Source organism: Neolamprologus multifasciatus, chromosome 12, assembly GCF_963576455.1.
Source record: "Neolamprologus multifasciatus chromosome 12, fNeoMul1.2, whole genome shotgun sequence".
Lineage (NCBI taxonomy): Eukaryota > Metazoa > Chordata > Actinopteri > Cichliformes > Cichlidae > Neolamprologus > Neolamprologus multifasciatus.
Genome location: NC_140450.1, coordinates 31256160 through 31278483, shown reverse-complemented (window position 1 = coordinate 31278483; position 22324 = coordinate 31256160). Strand labels below are relative to the sequence as shown.

General features: G+C 42.4%; 3 protein-coding genes across 5 annotated transcripts; 1 reads left to right on the top strand and 2 right to left on the bottom strand.

The window, feature by feature from the left end:
- bmp10 (bone morphogenetic protein 10) lies at positions 1–3579 on the top strand. The gene is made up of 2 exons (XM_085180425.1): positions 1–824; positions 1303–3579. Exons 1-2 carry the CDS (start codon positions 416–418, stop codon positions 2334–2336), a joined length of 1443 nt encoding a protein of 480 aa, XP_085036551.1. The 5' UTR covers positions 1–415; the 3' UTR covers positions 2337–3579.
- Positions 3580–5976: 2397 nt separating this feature from the next.
- Positions 5977–13153, bottom strand: LOC146507301 (cholesterol 25-hydroxylase-like protein). Of its 2 annotated transcripts, XR_014877221.1 has the most exons (3): positions 12300–13153; positions 9966–11173; positions 5977–9711 (listed from the first exon to the last, which is right to left on the bottom strand). XR_014877221.1 is itself a non-coding variant. In XM_085180427.1 (2 exons), the coding sequence occupies exons 1-2, from the start codon at positions 12737–12739 to the stop codon at positions 10798–10800; spliced, it is 816 nt and encodes a 271-aa protein (XP_085036553.1). In that variant the 5' UTR covers positions 12740–13153; the 3' UTR covers positions 9734–10797. The 2 variants fall into 2 exon arrangements, 1 of the variants encoding a protein (XP_085036553.1); XM_085180427.1 differs by lacking the exon at positions 5977–9711 and having other exon boundaries at positions 9734–11173.
- Positions 13154–18516: 5363 nt separating this feature from the next.
- ch25hl3 (cholesterol 25-hydroxylase like 3) lies at positions 18517–22324 on the bottom strand. Of its 2 annotated transcripts, XR_014877254.1 has the most exons (3): positions 21464–22324; positions 19130–20336; positions 18517–18875 (listed from the first exon to the last, which is right to left on the bottom strand). XR_014877254.1 is itself a non-coding variant. In XM_085180684.1 (2 exons), the coding sequence occupies exons 1-2, from the start codon at positions 21901–21903 to the stop codon at positions 19961–19963; spliced, it is 816 nt and encodes a 271-aa protein (XP_085036810.1). In that variant the 5' UTR covers positions 21904–22324; the 3' UTR covers positions 18901–19960. The 2 variants fall into 2 exon arrangements, 1 of the variants encoding a protein (XP_085036810.1); XM_085180684.1 differs by lacking the exon at positions 18517–18875 and having other exon boundaries at positions 18901–20336.

Sequence of the window (22324 nt, the reverse complement as noted above, 5' to 3'; positions counted from 1 at the left end):
AAGCAATGCAGAGCCCACCATAGCATAGATAAGGGACAGAAAGAAAGAGCTGGCAACAGAGAGCAGAGCACAGAGGGAGACTGACAGAGCAGAGGACACAACAGAGATGAGTCGGACGGACAAAGACGAGCCTCGGCCACCCTGCCACCGGAACTACAGCGGCGTCGCAAAGGACATCAAAAGGTGTGCGTGAGAATAAATGCTGTGAGGTCTGGAAGACAGCATCAGGAATACACACTGGCCTGTGCAAGGGCCACCAACACTTTTCAGCTGAAAGAACTTTTTAGCCTACAGATAAACTGATCTTTACCTAAATTAACCTCTGAATTAGATTTTTTTTTTCTTTTTTTTGCATGAGCTCATCCAAAGACAACCCTAGAGGGCATAAATTAAATTGCTGCAGATTATTTCTCCCATGGCGAGCACTTGGGTCTCTCAACTGGGAACCATTTGCACCTCCAAGACCTTGTTCTTGACATACTCCATCCTGCTGCTTCAGGGGCCTCTCTGTGGAGAGACTAGCCCCATCTCCAGTGCCCGTCAGAGACAGCGTCCCGCTCCAGGGCTCGGAGACGGGCATGGAGGGGTTGTGGATTTATCGTTGCTGGAGCAGGACGGCAACAAGGATGTGCAAAACCTGCTGGAGAGCCTAAAAGAACAGTTTCTGCGTACTTTCAACCTCTCTGGCATGGGTCCTCCTTCCTTAGCTCCTGGAAGTACACGACAGGAGCCACCTGAGTACATGATGGAGCTCTACAACCGCTTTGCTAATGACCACAGTGCCATGCCCACGGCAAATATCATCCGCAGCTTCAAAAACGAAGGTACGTCACTGCTCAGTATCTCGTCGATAATGTAGATTGAAGAAAAGAGATACTTTTTTTTCCTCTGAATTATCCTAACCTTAAATTATGGTGAAGCTTTGCCTAAATGTTCTGACACACATCCAAACATTTTCATTTTTCCAAAACAAAACAGCCACAACAAGAAATCCTTTAATTTTCCTCTAAAGCACGGGGTTAGGAATAAAGGCTATTATTATCACTTCTTATCACTTCTTCTTATTCTTATCACTGTGATCTGTAAGACTTGTGAAACTGGTCTCCTTTCAGATATGTACAAAGTTGAGTTTGATTTAGTTCATGACACTGAAACTCTTCCTTAGTTTAAAAAGCCTTTTATTTCAAAATGTTATTTCTACTTTGACATGACGGTTTGGATTAAATTCAAACAGGAGTTCAAAGTTTCTCTGTCTCGAATAAGCAAGTTTATGTCTGAACCACTTTTTTTCTCCTCACCCAGATTCCTCTGCCAGTGCTGTTGGTGTGGGAGGAGTGAGGCGCCACCCTCTCCTCTTCAATGTGTCAGTCCCACATCACGAACGCATCACAGCTTCTGAGCTTCGCCTCTACACCCTAGTCCAGACCGATCGCCACCTCTACGCTGGTGTCGACCGCCGGGTAACTATCTACGAGCTGGTATCGCATGACGATAACGCGACGGATGCGAACGCTGCCAGAGGAGATGCATTCAGCGGAGGAGAGGAGCGGATAGAGTTGGTGGAACTGGCTTCACGCCAGGTCTACGGCACCGATAACGGCTGGGAGGCGTTTGACCTCACTGCTGCTGTGCAGCGCTGGCATGGATCTGACGACGGAACCACACACAGGTTGGAGGTGCATATTGCCAGCATCGCCGATGATGGTAATGTTCAAGACGTGACAGAAGCCAACAAAAACAGCAGTCTGCCTCAAGGGGACATGAAGATCGACACGAGCCCAGAGAAAAAACACAAACCCCTGCTAATTGTTTTCTCCGATGATCAGAGCAGCGATCACCGCGATGACAGGCGGGAACTGAATGAGATGATCGACCACGAAACCTCTAACATGGTCGTGCAGAATGACTTTGGGACTTGGGGGAGTGAAGAAAGTGAGCCAGATGAGGAAGACCTAATCCAAATGCGCTCCAATCTCATCTATGACTCGGCTTCCCGCATTCGCCGCAACGCCAAGGGAAACCACTGCAAGAAGCAGTCCCTGTACGTAGAGTTCAAGGACATTGGATGGGACAGTTGGATCCTTGCCCCCACTGGTTATGATGCCTTTGAGTGCAGTGGAATTTGTTCCTACCCACTGACAAAGCACGTCACACCCACCAAGCACGCCATCGTCCAGACACTGGTCAGTATCAACAGCCCTCAGAAGGCGGCACGAGCCTGCTGTGTGCCCACCAAGCTGGACCCCATCTCCCTGCTGTACCTGGACGACACGGGGGTGGTCACCTACAAGTACAAGTATGAAGGCATGGTGGTGGCCGAGTGTGGCTGCAGATAATCCGGACTATCTTAGAAAGTCTACTGAAAGTCTTACGATAAGAGGAAGCACAAAATAACAAAAGAGAGGGAGATGAACTGAGAATGCAGATTCCTACAGTCTCTATAAGGGTTCCTCAGCAGGACTGAATGTGTTCAGTCACTATGCATGAAACTATAAGAACTCTCAAATGTGTGGCAAATATAATATCTTGTACCACAAGACACATTATTTCATCTTATACAGCAAAGGTGAATATGGACAGGGGAGAGGAAGAGTAAAGATGAGCCGCTTGTTGTCAATAACGATGCCCGTCCTCATACACGTAAGACTAGAAAGTCTCGAGATTTCCCAAAGAACCAAGCCCATCCTGCAGCCTGGTGGGAACTAGTGGGCCCGCTGCCCCCCTCCCTCTCCCCTTTCCCCTGACATCTGCCTTCCTCTCCACTTATCTCTAGCCTCCCCACTTGATGCAAACACTAATCAGCACTTCATGTGCCTCGGCGCAGTGAAATGACCTCCCCGAGGCAACCTGACAAGGCATGAACTCTCCAGGCCCACCGCCTGCCTCCTGTGGCCTCCTGATACGTGGGTACTGTGCTGAGGTCTCAGTGTCAGGGTTATCAATCCTAACCCCGTTTCCCACTTCACATGCCTCTTTTCCACTCCCCCGAGCCTCAGCGATAACAAGGCGTTGTTGGTTGAGAACCATGTATGCCACCACTCAGCTTCGGAGAACTTAAAGCCGCTGTGAGAAGCTTTTGAGGTGATGCTTCGGGGGAGTGAGGCAGGGGTGGGCCACATTCCTAGGCAACAAACATTCTTAACTAGTTTGTCTTGCTGACCTAGCACTGTGTGGACCCCCCCTCCACCCACCCACCCACAGACACACAAACCGGACATATCTCCAACTCCTTTGTTTTTCCCACTTTGATGGTAAATGTCTTTGTTGGAACATTATTGTGGAGTGGGGAAGCAGCTACACATCATCGATATATGGATTCCCAAAGAAGATCATTATTTTCTTTTGTTAAAAGCCTTTTGATACCTCTGCTGCTTGTGTCAAATAAAAGACTATTTATTGTTCTAATTTATTGATTTTTATAACAGAGTAGAAAACTATATATGTATAACTGTAAGTCAGCATAGAGACGTTTTTTGCAGCCATGACAATGCACTTGCAGCACAAGTGAATTTTGTTGGGAAGAGAAATGCTAACAGTTTCTGAAAGAATAAAGAATAATTATTAAAGACAAATCCTGAATGAATCGTGTGCCTGAATCACTGATCCCTGCAGTTTCACCAAACTTGCACATCACCCGGGCCAACGGTATCAGCTTGCAGGTCACAGTTCGTGCACCACAAGCAAACAAAGAACCATGGGAAAATAAGTTGTGGCCCCGCTAATGATTAAAACGGACGAGCTGCTGCTCGCACTGACAGGTCGCAGGCCGCAGATAGGAGTGATGGAAAACCTGTTCATAAAAAGCAAAAACAAACAAAAAAAAAGCAAAGAAATCTCTTTCTGCCGTCGCAAAGGTTTCTGTGAATGTCTGTGGGATTGCAATCGCAAGACTGGCTGTGATGTTGTTTTCACGCACCAATGCACACTGAAGATATAAATAAAAGATGCAGTTCAGACCTGAAATGTTGAACTCTTTCTGTTCTTTCTGATTTGTTAATCATGTGGATCACAATAAAGTTCTATGAAAGGCACTTGTGCTCAGTTTGGGTAAATGATAGTGCTGTGCGATATTACTCATTTTTGGTATCTGATACCAAGTAAACACAGGGCCAGTCTTGCTGGTACTGATACCTTTAACTTATAAAGGCAGCTTGTGTAGGGGACATCAGTGTGTCATGGGTTATGAGATGAATCATCACAAATTTGCAAATTCTGCGCACATTTTAATGGCCGCTCCAAACACATTTCAGCTTTTCATGTATTTTGAAACTGGTTTTTTGGAGACCTTTAATGCAAATGTGTCTGTCTGTAAAGCTCTTTGGATACATTTCTGTTTTTTGAACGTATTATAAGCTATTTTAAAAAAGTAGACGTGACAGTCGACACAAAACGGTTCAAAGAGCATGTTTGAGGCATATTTTTTAGTGGACTACACAGAGGATTGAAACAAAGTATTGATCCTGTCGCAGTAGTATCAATGCACCACAACTAATGATATAGAGACTATCGATATTTGCATCACTCCGCCCACCTCTAGTAAATAAAACTGCTAAAGCTGCAGGAAATTAGGTCAAAGATGAAATACGGAGACTTAAATGTGTGAAGTGAACTATAGAAAGCTAGGAAAAGATTGGAGTCTGGTAGCAGGCAAGCGACTATAAAATAAACGTATAGTCACAAATGAATATTAAGAAAACGCATACACAACCTGTTTGTATCCTCTGTTAAAGGCCAAGCTAACTGTAGCCTAGCTGCCTGCACACTTGGTACAAAACCCAATGATTCTGATCACAAATACAGCAAATAAATGTGAGAAGTGTAATGTTTAAAAATGCATCTTTTGAAATCATAGCATAGCTAAATTATTACAGTCCTATCGTTTTGCAATCCTTCCGCTGCCTTTCAGAATGTCGTATTTACAAAATAGCTGCGCTTGTTTTAAGTTGCTTTTGCCAAAAAGAAGAGGGAAAAAAACTGTTTTGGCCACAGCCAGCTGATGACAAGTGCACTGAAATGTTTGAGAAGCAAACAACTCAGGCGCTGGATGGCCCCTCACGCAAGACGAGAGCAGAGGTCGGCTAAAAATGGCAGCAAGAGAGCGGGAACCTCAATTACTGAGACAACAGGCGGCCTCAGCTATGCGAAGCTTGCTAATTGAATATTTACAGAACTATGGAAGAAATATGAATCTGGCCTTTGTCACTGAATGGCAAGCTTTCAGGGAATATGATGAAATGGGAAGTCTTTGGTTTGTGCTCCTTTGATGAGGACTACTGCAGAGCTCTTGTTGTTTCTCGCTCTTGATTTGAAAGGATTTTATGAACTGTTACTTCATGTGGAGCACTCAGCCTACGTGCCAAGTTTAAGAGCCCACCTAACAAGTAAACATTCAGTGCAGTTCCCCGTGTACAGACGCTTCAAAGTGCTTCAGTAATTCTCCTCGTTCTTGACATCACGACGCCGACTGCTGGACCCTGACGTGCGTCCCGCTGTGAACGTGTGTTTTGGTGTGTGTCACCCACAGCTGAGTGACTCGCCCTAAACTCTGACGTCGGGTCTGTAATAAGGCCTGATTGTTTCCGTTTTGGGTCACATGCTTATCGTTAAATCTCCTGGCTCCACCACCCAGCGCTCATCTCTTACTGCTCTGTCCTCAAATCTTCTCAGGAAAAGCGCAGTTTTCCCAGGCACTGCATGATCATCATGAGCAACAGAAACAAAAAATCTCTTCCAAATGTTTAAGCACCTTTGAAAAATTGGCGTCTGCTGTTGCGAAACTTCAGAGAGCCCATTGTAATGACAAAGTAATGAAAAACAGACGACTGCACTAGTCCCAGCCAAGGATGATTTAGCAAATTCAGCTCGTTAAAAGTATTCACATGTCATTCTTCATTAAAGTAACGGCCCTCACTTTTCAAAGTTTCTAAAGAAATATATTAAAAGCTTATTTGTTTTTGTTTTTTTGGCATTTTTGCCTTTATTGGACAGTGAAGTGAAAGGAAAGTCGCGCAAAAAAGGGCTGTAGTTTGGACTGGAGCACGAGCCGATGCTCTTACCTGCTCACCCACTGAGCTAAGGTGGTGTAAAGTACCTGTTTGAAAGGTTTAATGTGACTGATACATGAGGTTGTTTTCTCTCTGGGGATCTCTCACTTTAGACGGTTTGCCACATGCAGCCCACTTTAATCCTAAATTGGTCAGATTAGTAAAACTCCCCTTTCTGTCACTCTAAAGACATTTAACTATACATTAAATCCCTATGATATCATAATACTGTACAAAAAAAGGAACGCTGCAGTAATAGAGGCAGAACCCCAACAATCAGACAGCTCCTTGAACACAAGCACTTTGGGGACAGTGGAAAGGAAAAACTCCCTTTTAACAGGAAGAAACCACTGGCAGAACTAGGCTCACGGAGGGGCGGCCCCGAAAACAACTGAACTTGAGTAAATGTGTGAAAAAAAACAACCAAACAAACAAAGGAAATGTTCTGTAAAGTAGAAAAGCCACGAGAGCCTTCTTTATCAGGAGAAGAGGCTGTGAAAATACAGTCAGAAATTCCAAAATGTGTGCCTTTGTTCACATTTTCAAAGCTAGATTGGAGTCTTTTTTGAAGGATTTATGTCCTGAGGGCTTATGTTCGACCCCCTGCTCTATAAATTGTATATGGCCCCTTAAACATGTCTTTTAAGCACATGTGCATGCAAGCTGTATGTGTCTCTTTTCTCTTGCCATCTTTGCCTGCCTTTGGACACGAGTCTTCCCGAGAACTTCCTTTATTTTCCCTTTGCCTCACTCCCATGGTTTTGATCTGTGTTTTAGCTTCTTTGGAAGAGATTTCATCTTTACTATCCACACTGCTCTTGCTTGTGAATGACATGCTTGATTCATTATGTAAGCCGTGCTCCTTCCAAAATCATAAACCTACTTATACTTCTCATTAGTGTTTGCAGCCCTTTCGTTTGCCATCCTGAAGATTGCAACACTTGCTTGCCTGTAAGCATGGTGTGTCTGCTGTATTCCCTTGAGGCAAACTTGCAATAAGGGGCCATAAATAATGGCTAGACTTAACACTGCTGTGAAATTCAAGAGTCTTGAGAAACTCTCTATTTGTTATGCAGATCCTCAGGTAGCTGGTAGTCATCTGACATGATGCCAGCTGAAAAGTGCAACTGCAGAAACCATGGAAAAAACAGACCTTTCTTCTAGGCACCAAGGAATCGTGTTAGTAGAGCATATAACTGATTACTGAAAGGCTCAAAATGTGCTATACAAATGACTAACCGCAGCAGCACAGTAGAAACATGAGCCTGAGCCAAAAAAACAGTCTGTGTCCTGCTTTCATTCACTACAGCAGTCGGGCAGATTTCTAACACAACTTTACAATCACTCATTAACAGGCCCTGAATGTAACAGGAAAAATAAAATATACAGGTGTCTAACTAAGCCTACTTAAAATATATACCTTTTCCTCACAAAATAGCTGATCAGTCTAAAGATTTTCAGTCTAAATGCATTAAGAGTTCAAAAAGCAAAGCTTGCACTTGAATTTGCAGCCCTAGAAGATTATTTCCCCTCTGCTTGGACCGGTTTACTTGTTTAAGTTTAGTTTTTAATTACATTTTCTGTTTTGGATGTGAGGGATCTGAAATGTGTCCAGATCTCCTCGCCGTGATTGTTATCCGCTGTACAATAACAATATACTGGCCACATTAAAAAGCCCGAGCTTAAAGTATTAAACTGATGAACTGTATAATGAGATTCACTGTACTGGGTTGTATAAACAGGTCTTTGTTTCGGATTCGCTCCTGCAAAGTAACAAAGTCACTCTGAGTTTATGAGAATATGTGGGGGTGGGGGTGGGGTGCATTTTCAGTTGCATGAAAAAACATGTCTCACTTCAGCATAACTACAATGGCTCATTCATTATTTTTTTCCCCAAGGTAAAGGTGATCTGATTTCCTGTCCATAGCTCAGTTTATAAGTTCTGAAAGAAGCCAGCAGGGGGCAGGCTCCTCTGGTTGCATAAAGACTTGTAGTTGCATGCAGGGGCGATTCTAGGATCAGAGCTTTGGGGGTGCTGAGCACCCAGAGAGCTGCCCAGCCAGGCAAGATAAACCTGTCTCTCTCAGTCCCTGCATCCTTAAATGTTGTCCCGAGTTCTCTCTGACTGTCACTTTTGGTGCATTTAAACCCCTGTTCCTCCCTGTCCTCATCATCTGTTGTCTTCGTCTCCGTTATCAGTCATCATAATTTTACCATCTCTGTGCAAGTCTGCAAATTTCTTTATTAAATCATATGATTCTTAAATTCATCAAGTCTCTCTGTGCCTGGGTCCTCGTCACAAAACATGACATCACTGCTTTGTACATTTTAACACAATTTAATCCCCACATTTGTGAAAGAAAAGCAAAACACTTTTTTGAAACATCTGTAACAAAACCATCAAATCTGATAAAGGTTATTTAAATGCTGCCAAAGAAGAATGGATTGGAATAAAAAAAAAATACATATCCTAACCTTAATTACTGCGGGAGAATAATGAATGATGCTCATAGTAAAAAGTAAACTGAGTGCATTTTTTGGACAGAGATTCACTTGTATAATGTATACAATGTATAATATAATACAGATACATAAAAAACACCCCCAAAACAGAATTATTACAAATAAATTATTACAAAATATTAATAAAAAAACTATAAAAATCGAGGCAACTTTGCCAGTGGTAGAATGTATACAATGTATGAAAAAATCCTTACTGCAGATACTAATTTTACTAATTTGGTGTTGTAAGATTTATGACTTTCATGCTTTTCATTATTATTTAGTGGTACTTGGGAGAGCTTGACATTTTTATCAGGTGGTACACACTGTAAAAGGTTTGAGAAACACTGAGAAGTGTATGTGTGCTTTTGGAAAACATTTAAAGCTGCAGTACAGAATCTTTGAAACAAGCTTAAAACATTTTTAGAAACAGAGCATCTGCTTCTCTTTACAGCTCCTCACTCCACCAGGGCTGTTTGGCACTTTCTGATAGTGTGCAAATGTGATGTACGTGGCAGTCATACAGACAACTGGACGGTCCAAAAGTTGGCCTACCTATTACTGGCTGAGGTTTTAGTAGAGTTGTGGCTGAACCACATAAAAATATATCATTAATTTTAATCTCCCCAATCAATGATAATGTTATGTTGGAATGTTGTTAAAGAGGGTCAAAAATGTTTCAACCCAGTTTGTTTAGCAGATTCTGTATAGAAGATTTAATATAGGGAGGACACAACTTCCAGATTGTGTGAGTAAAATCAGGTTTTTTCTCTTTGTCAGTTTAACAGTTTCTGTTTTGCTGTCACTGTTCCCTGTCTGTTTTCTTACCTGGTTCTTCCTGACCTTGTACTTTCTCCTCACGTTCCCCTCTTTCCTCGCTCCCTCTTTGGACTGACAATCATACACAAATAGATTGTATTCAATTAGATGAAAAATTACATTAATATAAAAAAAATTCTATTAAGATCACTAACAAAAAGTCCACTCTCAGTGTACTTTCAACCATAAGGCAAATAACCAAACCACATGAACAACCAATAAAATATATAAACACTGATCCAACATTATTCTTAATTGACGGATCATTTGATTTTACACTTTTACCTGACATGGCTCCTTTTTTTGAAAAAACTTCCTTATATCCATTATGAACCTGGCTGTCTCTCTGCACACAAACACACACACAACAGGAGTTATAAGGTTAATGGGCATCCAGTCAGTTAGCTAGTTAGTATCCATTTAAAACAGTGGTAACAACAGCAGGCTACGGACAATGTTAAGTTTTCGATTTTAAATAGGCTGTATACATTTCAATGGGAGCAACAGGACGGTCAAGTGTCGCTGATTTTACTACAGAGCAGGACGGATTGTAGGGTAGCAAACATAATCGGAAAACACGTTTTCAACACTGCAGGTTACCTGGTGTAATGTTTTTCAGCTAAAAAGAAACATGGTCTGACTCCTACCTAACTATATAAAGAGTAACTGAAGGTTAAATGCAGCTAATATGTCCTGTTTTAAGCCAGACACTCCACCTCCGCTCCGCTGCGTTTCAGCCACCATCGCTCTGGCAGCAAGAGCGCTAGAGTCAGAGTAGGGGAGAGCTGGAACAAACCATTTTGGGAGGGGGGGGGGGGGGTATCTATACTTTTGTTGTTAAAATGTTACGTCTCAAACAAGTACAGTACTGTATGCTTTTTATATTTTAGTAGTGTGTCACACAAACAGCAAATATTGTAAAAAAAAAAAGAAAAAAAAAGTAAGAAATCTGTGGGGGTGCTTTGATTCGTTTTGGGGGTGCTTCAGCACCCCCCAAAAATGGGCTAAAATCGCTCCTGGTTGCATGGCACAGTGTCTGAAAACAGTCTTTGGCTCCATTGCTCTGTAACCAGAGCAAATGCTTTCTTGATGACTTTACTGACCCTGCTCATTTTGTATGTGATTGAGTCATAAGGAAGGATGAATCAGGGTACACCGGCTGGAGCAGTCAGCATCCGGTGGTGCTTAGTTTCACAATCAGCTCCAGTCCCCGACAGTCCCTGAAAGCTCTGGCGACAAAGCTGAAAATGCTGGGGGTCTTCACATACAGTGGTTACATACATCATGCTGTCATAAAGTATCAGTTGTGATTGTATTGTATGATTGCGACGATGTATAGTAATAAATGAGCGAACAGTGAGATTACAGGTTAACTTATCAGCCAAAAGATAACATCCTTCATGGAATCTGAGAAAAAAATGCAACAGGCTTGTCACTGCGGACGTGAATTCAGCACCGATGCGCGATACGTCCCAAAGAGGTGGTCCCAGTGCGTGAAGAGAGGGGCGTAATTTATGGTTTGCAAACTGTGGTGTGCGTGGTGGTGGGGGGCTCCTCCCAGACAGGGCAGCAGTCTGTGCAGAGCCCAGGGCAGGTCGTAGCCGCAGTGGTCCTCCACGGCAAGCCAGGTGTTGATGAGGTGGAAGAGGGCCTCGCTGAGAGGGTGACATCCCACCATCCAGGCGCTGCTCAGAGACAGCAACAGTAGAGACAACAGCTCAGCCGAGCTGCAGTCCTGAGCTGCCAGAGCGAAGGGAGTGTGGTGCTGGTGGTGCATCTGGTGGATGTTGCGGTACAGCCAGGAAACTCTAAGGATGAAAACCCACACACCGATTATGGTTACAGTGCTGCTGTAATGGAAAATTACTGGAAAGTTCTCAGAAGTCAGAATAATATAATATCTACAGACAAAAACAGAAAACGAGTACTGCTACTGGTACTGGTACTTTAACTGGCACTGTTAGAGCCAGTGTTACAGCTATTAGCCACACAAGTGATTTATCAAGAGCAAAAATCAGGAACCCAACACTGATTTTATATGGGAATGATAGGAATAAAGATAGTGTTACTGGGAAGCTGGAGTTCATGCTTGACACTTCTGGCGAAGTGGTTTACATTCTTCCTAACGGAAGAAAATCATTTGTAGGACGAAAAAACCGAAATCAGTCCTTAAAATGTACATGCGCAACAAGTATCTAGCTTTAGTCATCAGCGGACTCTCTTGTTTTCTCTCTGGTCTGCTGTTTAAAAGGTCAGAAAATAGAGCAAGTGCAATCATATAAATATCTCAGGACCGTAATAAACGAAAAACTGAATTGTGATTAAAATTGCAAATCGGTCTGCAAAAAGGGTCACCAGCACCTTTACTGCCTTAGGAAACTTGCTCGTTTCCACATTGACCGAACAATTTGAACTTTGTTTTATGTTCTTTTATTGAGTCTGTTTTATCTTTTGTTTAGTGCCATGGTTCGGTCAGACCTCTGTTACAGAGAAAAACTCACTGAATCAGATAGTGAGATGGTCCAGTCGTCTGATAGGTGAGTCACAGCCATGTTTAGCCTCCCTGTACTCTAAACAGGTACAAAGGATGGCTTTATCAATTATTAAAAATGGTTCCCGTCCTCTATAGGGTGAATTTTCAGCTTCTTCCCTCGGGACGGAGCTGTTTTATTTGATTCTTGTCTAATAAAAAAAATATGTGTCTGTCAGGTTACAATAGGTGTGCGTGTTTTGTGAAGGGATGACAAATGTTATCATTTCTGTGTAAAGCACATTTCAAAAATAAATAAAGTAAGCGTTAAGCAGCAGCAGACTGGTGCACACAAACCCTCAGGACCTCACAAGCAGCCCGCTGGACCGAATGTCTTCTTTTAAACCCGGGTTCATGTTGGGGACCAGGAGGAAGGAAGCCCAACAAATGCGCCTGCTGCTCACCTGTGCATGACGTAGTGCCACATGAAGAAGAGCATGTCAAAGAGCAGCAGGCATGCCACCACCTCCACGCAGAGCTGCCAGCAGCTGGGGGCCACATCAGGTAACTTGAGGTTTATCAGGGTGTTGAAGAGCGCAGTGGCGGGCAGGACCACGGTCACGTATTTATACAAAACCCTGCAGAAACACTCTAACCATCGGCTCAGAGACGGCGGCGGACCCGAGCCCGCGGTCATCCTCCATGACCGAACCTGCAGACAGACGCTCCCCAGTGCATCCAGCGCGAGGAAAGGTGCGCAGAGCAGCACGTGCGCCAGGAACGCAAAAGACGCGGGCAGGTACGGTGAGCGGAGCACGTCCCCCTGTCCGCTCTTCACATACTCCCAAAGCCCCTGGAGGACAGGCGCCTGTGCCTCTCCATACTCAGTGCAGGGTACGACCATCACGACCTTCTAACCATAGACTCGTCCCCTACATCCTCTCATGTGTGCGGCCGTTTTGACCAGATGCTCTAAAAGGATCTGTATCCTCCTTTAAATGTTTTTCTTCCCGGAGAAGTAACTTACAGCTGCTCCACAGAGAGAGACACGATGCTGTGGGTGGAGCTTCGTTTCTTGTGAAAAGGTGAAGTAAATCCTCAGATTTCAGTGCTGGGATTAAAGGGGAATTCTGAGACAGGACTGTCACTTTTTCTTTTTTTCCCCAGCCATCCAGTGATCCGATGACGCCCGCTGCGATGGCTTCACTGTGCGCACATGGCTCTCAGAGTCTAAATGTGCACCGACAGGAATAAAAACCATCCTCGGGATTTATTTTCTTGTTTTTCCTTTTTTCATACCTGCCTTCTCAAGATCGTGTTCTCGTTACGCATATTTAGACTTGAGGTGCTTTATGTAATGGTGGAATGTGATTTTGATTGGGCTTGTTCAAAATCACTACCCTTTCAGCTTGTTCGTGGCCAAAAGTGGCCACCAACAGATTAGGTCTGTAATTTTTATTATTTTTATGTTTGTTTGTTTTTTGCCATTTTTTCTGCATAAAGCTTTTAATTAACTTCAGTTCTTTTCATAAATATAAATTATTACTTTTTAAATTTTAACCCTTTAAACACTAGTTTGTTTGTCCACTGCACTAGCTGGAAGACAACCTCAAATCTTGCAATTTTATAATTAATTGCTACTGAAATTTCTTGTATTATTAAAAGTAGAGTCTGGGGCATGTAATTGATTCACATCAACATTGATTATAATGCATTGTTATTTTTGTGCAGGGAGAGCAAAAACATAAAAACTCCCTCTCAGCTTGTTCGTGGCCAAAAATAGCCACCCTTTGTTTACGTTTACAAAATGCTATAAAATTCATATATATTAAGAAAAATTTCCACTTTTTTTGACTTGATTTTTTAGATTAGCATCAGTGCTGTTCGTGAAAATCACAATTTCATTCAAATTCAGAATTTTAACCCTTTAAATACCAGTTAGATCACATAATCCTAGAAACTCATAAATGGAAAAAAAAATCACAAAACCCAGATTTTTTTCCAAATAAAACATGCCATCTGATTTATTTTCTAACCATGATGGAGGTTAGATGCATAGCAATAATTAACAGTATCAATGACTTTTATACATCTTTGTTTTTTTGTGCAGTGACAGAAAAACATAAAAACTCAGATTGTTCATGGCCAAAAATGGCCACCCCTTGTTTATATTTACAAAATGCTATAAAATTCATATATATTAAGAAAAATTTCCACTTTGTTTGACTTGATTTTTTAGATTAGCATCAGTGCTGTTCATCAAGACCAAAATTTCAATCAAATCCATAATTTTAACCCTTTAAATACCAGTTAAATCACATAATTTTAATGATTTACAAAGGGATAAAAGCATAAAATCCCCATTTTTTTTCCAAATAAAACATGCCATCTGATTTATTTTCTAACCATGATGAATATTAGATGTATAGCAATAATTAAAAGTATCAGTGAGTTTTATACATCTTTGGTTTTTTTTTTTTTTGCAGTAACAGAAAAACAAAAAAAATGTATTATTACTATGCTTTTGGGGGAAAATAGTAATTCACATTTAAAAGTTCACATTTTTAGCACATGAATGATGAAACCTAATATTGTTTTTATCATCATTGCAGGTCAGTAACAGTAACAATGATTGGATGAATGGCCAAAAAGAAAATCACACATGGTGTGTTAGTGGACAGAAAGACAATTTAATGACTGAATAACCACTGAAATTAACCATAAAGTGATCAAAATTTATATTCCAGTGTGTGCTTCTGTGTGCATCCTCATTATCAGCAGGATGTACTAACCACATTAGAGTGGTTTTTGTAGGCACACTTTCTACACCTGGTGCAAGGGGCTGCTGTTCCAATCTTGGAGGTGCACCTTTTGCACATTCTTCTCATTTTGTTGGTGGGGTGTGGGTCACACCTGTTCAGACTACTGTATCTTGAGATCAATGGCAGAAGTGGCTGAGAATAAGGGACAAGGGTGTCTTGCAGTTGTTGAGGTCATGAGCATGTGCCCCAGCTCTTCCAAGATCACTCTTCATTTGTAGGTTGTAGAGGACTCCTCCACTTCAGTGAAGTTGTTTCCGGCGGGACAAAGACATCGTATCCCAAGACATCCAGGAGATTGGAGAAAAGAGCCATCAGTTAGTTTTCCTTCAACAACTTGAGGTGCCAACATCCTCTCTAAGTTATCCAAGCAATATTTGTGCCTATTGTAGTCCAGGATTGCTTCTTGCTTTCACACATCCTCTATTCCCCATCACTGACTGGTTCCTTGTGTGTTGCTGTCAAAAGAAGCGCATTCCTCCGTTGCTTTGGGATGTGGGATATCGCCGTGGTAGTTTTGGTGAAGCCAAAGACAGACAACAAAATCTTCCTCGGTTGCAACTGGAGGAAGCTCTGGGTTGTTTCCCCTGTGCCAGTTTTCATTTGAGGAGTGACCAAGGTTCCCGAAGGAAAGACGTTGTCCTCGGAGCTCCTCCGTCAGTTGGAGTCTGAACCCCTTTCCCTTTTTTACTTCCTGAGAACTTCCAGTGTTGTCATCCAACATGCTATGTATTGCTTTATTCTGGTTTAGGCTTTATCTCCACTTCATCTATAATCCTCCAATCCTCACACCTTCGCCTCCCGTGCAGGTTAGTAAGGGTGCACAGAAGATAAAAGATCTCCTTTGTTATAAAAAAGTCAAAAGTAGATCTCAGGCTGCTAATGCAGGGAACTGCACACAGGGTGACATCTGGTTTGATACCAGTGGGCACTGGATTGTAGAGCAGTCTCTCTTCAGTGGTGGGACCCACATGGTTTTCCTTTCATGAGGGATCCACTCAGTCACCGGCTCCTCGGTCTCAGAAAATGCTCCTATGTTCTTTTCCATCAGCTGCTCGGCCTCCACCTCCATGCCCCCCCAACCCCAATCCTCCTCCAAAGAAGAGGATTCACGCACTGGCTAGTACTCATCATCAGTGGTGATGCAGTAAGTCTCTTTGGAGATTGTCCCCTCATCTTCTGGAGAGGAAGTTTCTTCATCTTGGGCAGATGTCTTTTCTTTAAGGGCAGAGCACTGCTTGCTGTCCTTGCTCTCTGACCAGATCATGTAGGCAGTGCTTGAAGCAGTGATGACCTTCTTGCCATATTGCCAGAATAAATGATCTGGAAGCTGTTAGGCTTACCTATAGTAGCACTGTCTGCACCTGCATAAAGTCCAGGACACGTTTACAAACAGTGTTTGTTGTTGTTTGTGGTGCAGCTGCCGCTTTGAACTCTGCAAAGTTTCCTGTAATTAGGTTTCTTTTTTGTTTTTGTTTTTTTAGAGTTATTTTGGGTATGGCATCTTTTTTATGAAAAATACAAGATTAAAAGTGCTTTTAACATGTGCTTCAAAGCTCAGTTTGACTGGGAACCTCAAAGCTCAATGGCCTGCATCCACAGAAATTCACTGCAGCCTATGTAACGTTTGATGCGTCATTATTTATTCCATGTCTATGTCAAAATTGTTTCATTATTTTGGTCCATTGGAGTGTGGTAAGCCATCAAAGGTCGCTACTAGAAACTCGGAATATTACATGAAATTGCTTGCTTGGCCAAAAATGGGTAAATGATGTAATTTGGTAAAGAAAAAACATTAAAAACTACAATTTTCATGTGTTGAGTTTAGAATGAAAGCAATTTTACCTAAATCGCATGATATATTACTGTCAATAACAAGGAATCAAAAAATGTGGTTATAATGGGTTTCAATTGGCCAAAAATGGCCACGATAGAGTCAAGAGGAACAATTTGGTGTATATTGAATATTATTGACATTATTAAAGGAGGGAAATCCTCACAAAAACGGATAGAGCTGTGGAGCAGCCAAGGGAATAGACTGAATTAAAAACTACTGAATTTGCAGCCCTAGAAGATTATTTCCCCTCTGCTTGGACCGGTTTACTTGTTTAAGTTTAGTTTTTAATTACATTTTCTGTTTTGGATGTGAGGGATCTGAAATGTGTCCAGATCTCCTCGCCGTGATTGTTATCCGCTGTACAATAACAATATACTGGCCACATTAAAAAGCCCGAGCTTAAAGTATTAAACTGATGAACTGTATAATGAGATTCACTGTACTGGGTTGTATAAACAGGTCTTTGTTTCGGATTCGCTCCTGCAAAGTAACAAAGTCACTCTGAGTTTATGAGAATATGTGGGGGTGGGGGTGGGGTGCATTTTCAGTTGCATGAAAAAACATGTCTCACTTCAGCATAACTACAATGGCTCATTCATTATTTTTTTCCCCAAGGTAAAGGTGATCTGATTTCCTGTCCATAGCTCAGTTTATAAGTTCTGAAAGAAGCCAGCAGGGGGCAGGCTCCTCTGGTTGCATAAAGACTTGTAGTTGCATGCAGGGGCGATTCTAGGATCAGAGCTTTGGGGGTGCTGAGCACCCAGAGAGCTGCCCAGCCAGGCAAGATAAACCTGTCTCTCTCAGTCCCTGCATCCTTAAATGTTGTCCCGAGTTCTCTCTGACTGTCACTTTTGGTGCATTTAAACCCCTGTTCCTCCCTGTCCTCATCATCTGTTGTCTTCGTCTCCGTTATCAGTCATCATAATTTTACCATCTCTGTGCAAGTCTGCAAATTTCTTTATTAAATCATATGATTCTTAAATTCATCAAGTCTCTCTGTGCCTGGGTCCTCGTCACAAAACATGACATCACTGCTTTGTACATTTTAACACAATTTAATCCCCACATTTGTGAAAGAAAAGCAAAACACTTTTTTGAAACATCTGTAACAAAACCATCAAATCTGATAAAGGTTATTTAAATGCTGCCAAAGAAGAATGGATTGGAATAAAAAAAAAATACATATCCTAACCTTAATTACTGCGGGAGAATAATGAATGATGCTCATAGTAAAAAGTAAACTGAGTGCATTTTTTGGACAGAGATTCACTTGTATAATGTATACAATGTATAATATAATACAGATACATAAAAAACACCCCCAAAACAGAATTATTACAAATAAATTATTACAAAATATTAATAAAAAAACTATAAAAATCGAGGCAACTTTGCCAGTGGTAGAATGTATACAATGTATGAAAAAATCCTTACTGCAGATACTAATTTTACTAATTTGGTGTTGTAAGATTTATGACTTTCATGCTTTTCATTATTATTTAGTGGTACTTGGGAGAGCTTGACATTTTTATCAGGTGGTACACACTGTAAAAGGTTTGAGAAACACTGAGAAGTGTATGTGTGCTTTTGGAAAACATTTAAAGCTGCAGTACAGAATCTTTGAAACAAGCTTAAAACATTTTTAGAAACAGAGCATCTGCTTCTCTTTACAGCTCCTCACTCCACCAGGGCTGTTTGGCACTTTCTGATAGTGTGCAAATGTGATGTACGTGGCAGTCATACAGACAACTGGACGGTCCAAAAGTTGGCCTACCTATTACTGGCTGAGGTTTTAGTAGAGTTGTGGCTGAACCACATAAAAATATATCATTAATTTTAATCTCCCCAATCAATGATAATGTTATGTTGGAATGTTGTTAAAGAGGGTCAAAAATGTTTCAACCCAGTTTGTTTAGCAGATTCTGTATAGAAGATTTAATATAGGGAGGACACAACTTCCAGATTGTGTGAGTAAAATCAGGTTTTTTCTCTTTGTCAGTTTAACAGTTTCTGTTTTGCTGTCACTGTTCCCTGTCTGTTTTCTTACCTGGTTCTTCCTGACCTTGTACTTTCTCCTCACGTTCCCCTCTTTCCTCGCTCCCTCTTTGGACTGACAATCATACACAAATAGATTGTATTCAATTAGATGAAAAATTACATTAATATAAAAAAAATTCTATTAAGATCACTAACAAAAAGTCCACTCTCAGTGTACTTTCAACCATAAGGCAAATAACCAAACCACATGAACAACCAATAAAATATATAAACACTGATCCAACATTATTCTTAATTGACGGATCATTTGATTTTACACTTTTACCTGACATGGCTCCTTTTTTTGAAAAAACTTCCTTATATCCATTATGAACCTGGCTGTCTCTCTGCACACAAACACACACACAACAGGAGTTATAAGGTTAATGGGCATCCAGTCAGTTAGCTAGTTAGTATCCATTTAAAACAGTGGTAACAACAGCAGGCTACGGACAATGTTAAGTTTTCGATTTTAAATAGGCTGTATACATTTCAATGGGAGCAACAGGACGGTCAAGTGTCGCTGATTTTACTACAGAGCAGGACGGATTGTAGGGTAGCAAACATAATCGGAAAACACGTTTTCAACACTGCAGGTTACCTGGTGTAATGTTTTTCAGCTAAAAAGAAACATGGTCTGACTCCTACCTAACTATATAAAGAGTAACTGAAGGTTAAATGCAGCTAATATGTCCTGTTTTAAGCCAGACACTCCACCTCCGCTCCGCTGCGTTTCAGCCACCATCGCTCTGGCAGCAAGAGCGCTAGAGTCAGAGTAGGGGAGAGCTGGAACAAACCATTTTGGGAGGGGGGGGGGGGGTATCTATACTTTTGTTGTTAAAATGTTACGTCTCAAACAAGTACAGTACTGTATGCTTTTTATATTTTAGTAGTGTGTCACACAAACAGCAAATATTGTAAAAAAAAAAAGAAAAAAAAAGTAAGAAATCTGTGGGGGTGCTTTGATTCGTTTTGGGGGTGCTTCAGCACCCCCCAAAAATGGGCTAAAATCGCTCCTGGTTGCATGGCACAGTGTCTGAAAACAGTCTTTGGCTCCATTGCTCTGTAACCAGAGCAAATGCTTTCTTGATGACTTTACTGACCCTGCTCATTTTGTATGTGATTGAGTCATAAGGAAGGATGAATCAGGGTACACCGGCTGGAGCAGTCAGCATCCGGTGGTGCTTAGTTTCACAATCAGCTCCAGTCCCCGACAGTCCCTGAAAGCTCTGGCGACAAAGCTGAAAATGCTGGGGGTCTTCACATACAGTGGTTACATACATCATGCTGTCATAAAGTATCAGTTGTGATTGTATTGTATGATTGCGACGATGTATAGTAATAAATGAGCGAACAGTGAGATTACAGGTTAACTTATCAGCCAAAAGATAACATCCTTCATGGAATCTGAGAAAAAAATGCAACAGGCTTGTCACTGCGGACGTGAATTCAGCACCGATGCGCGATACGTCCCAAAGAGGTGGTCCCAGTGCGTGAAGAGAGGGGCGTAATTTATGGTTTGCAAACTGTGGTGTGCGTGGTGGTGGGGGGCTCCTCCCAGACAGGGCAGCAGTCTGTGCAGAGCCCAGGGCAGGTCGTAGCCGCAGTGGTCCTCCACGGCAAGCCAGGTGTTGATGAGGTGGAAGAGGGCCTCGCTGAGAGGGTGACATCCCACCATCCAGGCGCTGCTCAGAGACAGCAACAGTAGAGACAACAGCTCAGCCGAGCTGCAGTCCTGAGCTGCCAGAGCGAAGGGAGTGTGGTGCTGGTGGTGCATCTGGTGGATGTTGCGGTACAGCCAGGAAACTCTAAGGATGAAAACCCACACACCGATTATGGTTACAGTGCTGCTGTAATGGAAAATTACTGGAAAGTTCTCAGAAGTCAGAATAATATAATATCTACAGACAAAAACAGAAAACGAGTACTGCTACTGGTACTGGTACTTTAACTGGCACTGTTAGAGCCAGTGTTACAGCTATTAGCCACACAAGTGATTTATCAAGAGCAAAAATCAGGAACCCAACACTGATTTTATATGGGAATGATAGGAATAAAGATAGTGTTACTGGGAAGCTGGAGTTCATGCTTGACACTTCTGGCGAAGTGGTTTACATTCTTCCTAACGGAAGAAAATCATTTGTAGGACGAAAAAAACCGAAATCAGTCCTTAAAATGTACATGCGCAACAAGTATCTAGCTTTAGTCATCAGCGGACTCTCTTGTTTTCTCTCTGGTCTGCTGTTTAAAAGGTCAGAAAATAGAGCAAGTGCAATCATATAAATATCTCAGGACCGTAATAAACGAAAAACTGAATTGTGATTAAAATTGCAAATCGGTCTGCAAAAAGGGTCACCAGCACCTTTACTGCCTTAGGAAACTTGCTCGTTTCCACATTGACCGAACAATTTGAACTTTGTTTTATGTTCTTTTATTGAGTCTGTTTTATCTTTTGTTTAGTGCCATGGTTCGGTCAGACCTCTGTTACAGAGAAAAACTCACTGAATCAGATAGTGAGATGGTCCAGTCGTCTGATAGGTGAGTCACAGCCATGTTTAGCCTCCCTGTACTCTAAACAGGTACAAAGGATGGCTTTATCAATTATTAAAAATGGTTCCCGTCCTCTATAGGGTGAATTTCCAGCTTCTTCCCTCGGGACGGAGCTGTTTTATTTGATTCTTGTCTAATAAAAAAAATATGTGTCTGTCAGGTTACAATAGGTGTGCGTGTTTTGTGAAGGGATGACAAATGTTATCATTTCTGTGTAAAGCACATTTCAAAAATAAATAAAGTAAGCGTTAAGCAGCAGCAGACTGGTGCACACAAACCCTCAGGACCTCACAAGCAGCCCGCTGGACCGAATGTCTTCTTTTAAACCCGGGTTCATGTTGGGGACCAGGAGGAAGGAAGCCCAACAAATGCGCGTGCTGCTCACCTGTGCATGACGTAGTGCCACATGAAGAAGAGCATGTCAAAGAGCAGCAGGCATGCCACCACCTCCACGCAGAGCTGCCAGCAGCTGGGGGCCACATCAGGTAACTTGAGGTTTATCAGGGTGTTGAAGAGCGCAGTGGCGGGCAGGACCACGGTCACGTATTTATACAAAACCCTGCAGAAACACTCTAACCATCGGCTCAGAGACGGCGGCGGACCCGAGCCCGCGGTCATCCTCCATGACCGAACCTGCAGACAGACGCTCCCCAGTGCATCCAGCGCGAGGAAAGGTGCGCAGAGCAGCACGTGCGCCAGGAACGCAAAAGACGCGGGCAGGTACGGTGAGCGGAGCACGTCCCCCTGTCCGCTCTTCACATACTCCCAAAGCCCCTGGAGGACAGGCGCCTGTGCCTCTCCATACTCAGTGCAGGGTACGACCATCACGACCTTCTAACCATAGACTCGTCCCCTACATCCTCTCATGTGTGCGGCCGTTTTGACCAGATGCTCTAAAAGGATCTGTATCCTCCTTTAAATGTTTTTCTTCCCGGAGAAGTAACTTACAGCTGCTCCACAGAGAGAGACACGATGCTGTGGGTGGAGCTTCGTTTCTTGTGAAAAGGTGAAGTAAATCCTCAGATTTCAGTGCTGGGATTAAAGGGGAATTCTGAGACAGGACTGTCACTTTTTCTTTTTTTCCCCAGCCATCCAGTGATCCGATGACGCCCGCTGCGATGGCTTCACTGTGCGCACATGGCTCTCAGAGTCTAAATGTGCACCGACAGGAATAAAAACCATCCTCGGGATTTATTTTCTTGTTTTTCCTTTTTTCATACCTGCCTTCTCAAGATCGTGTTCTCGT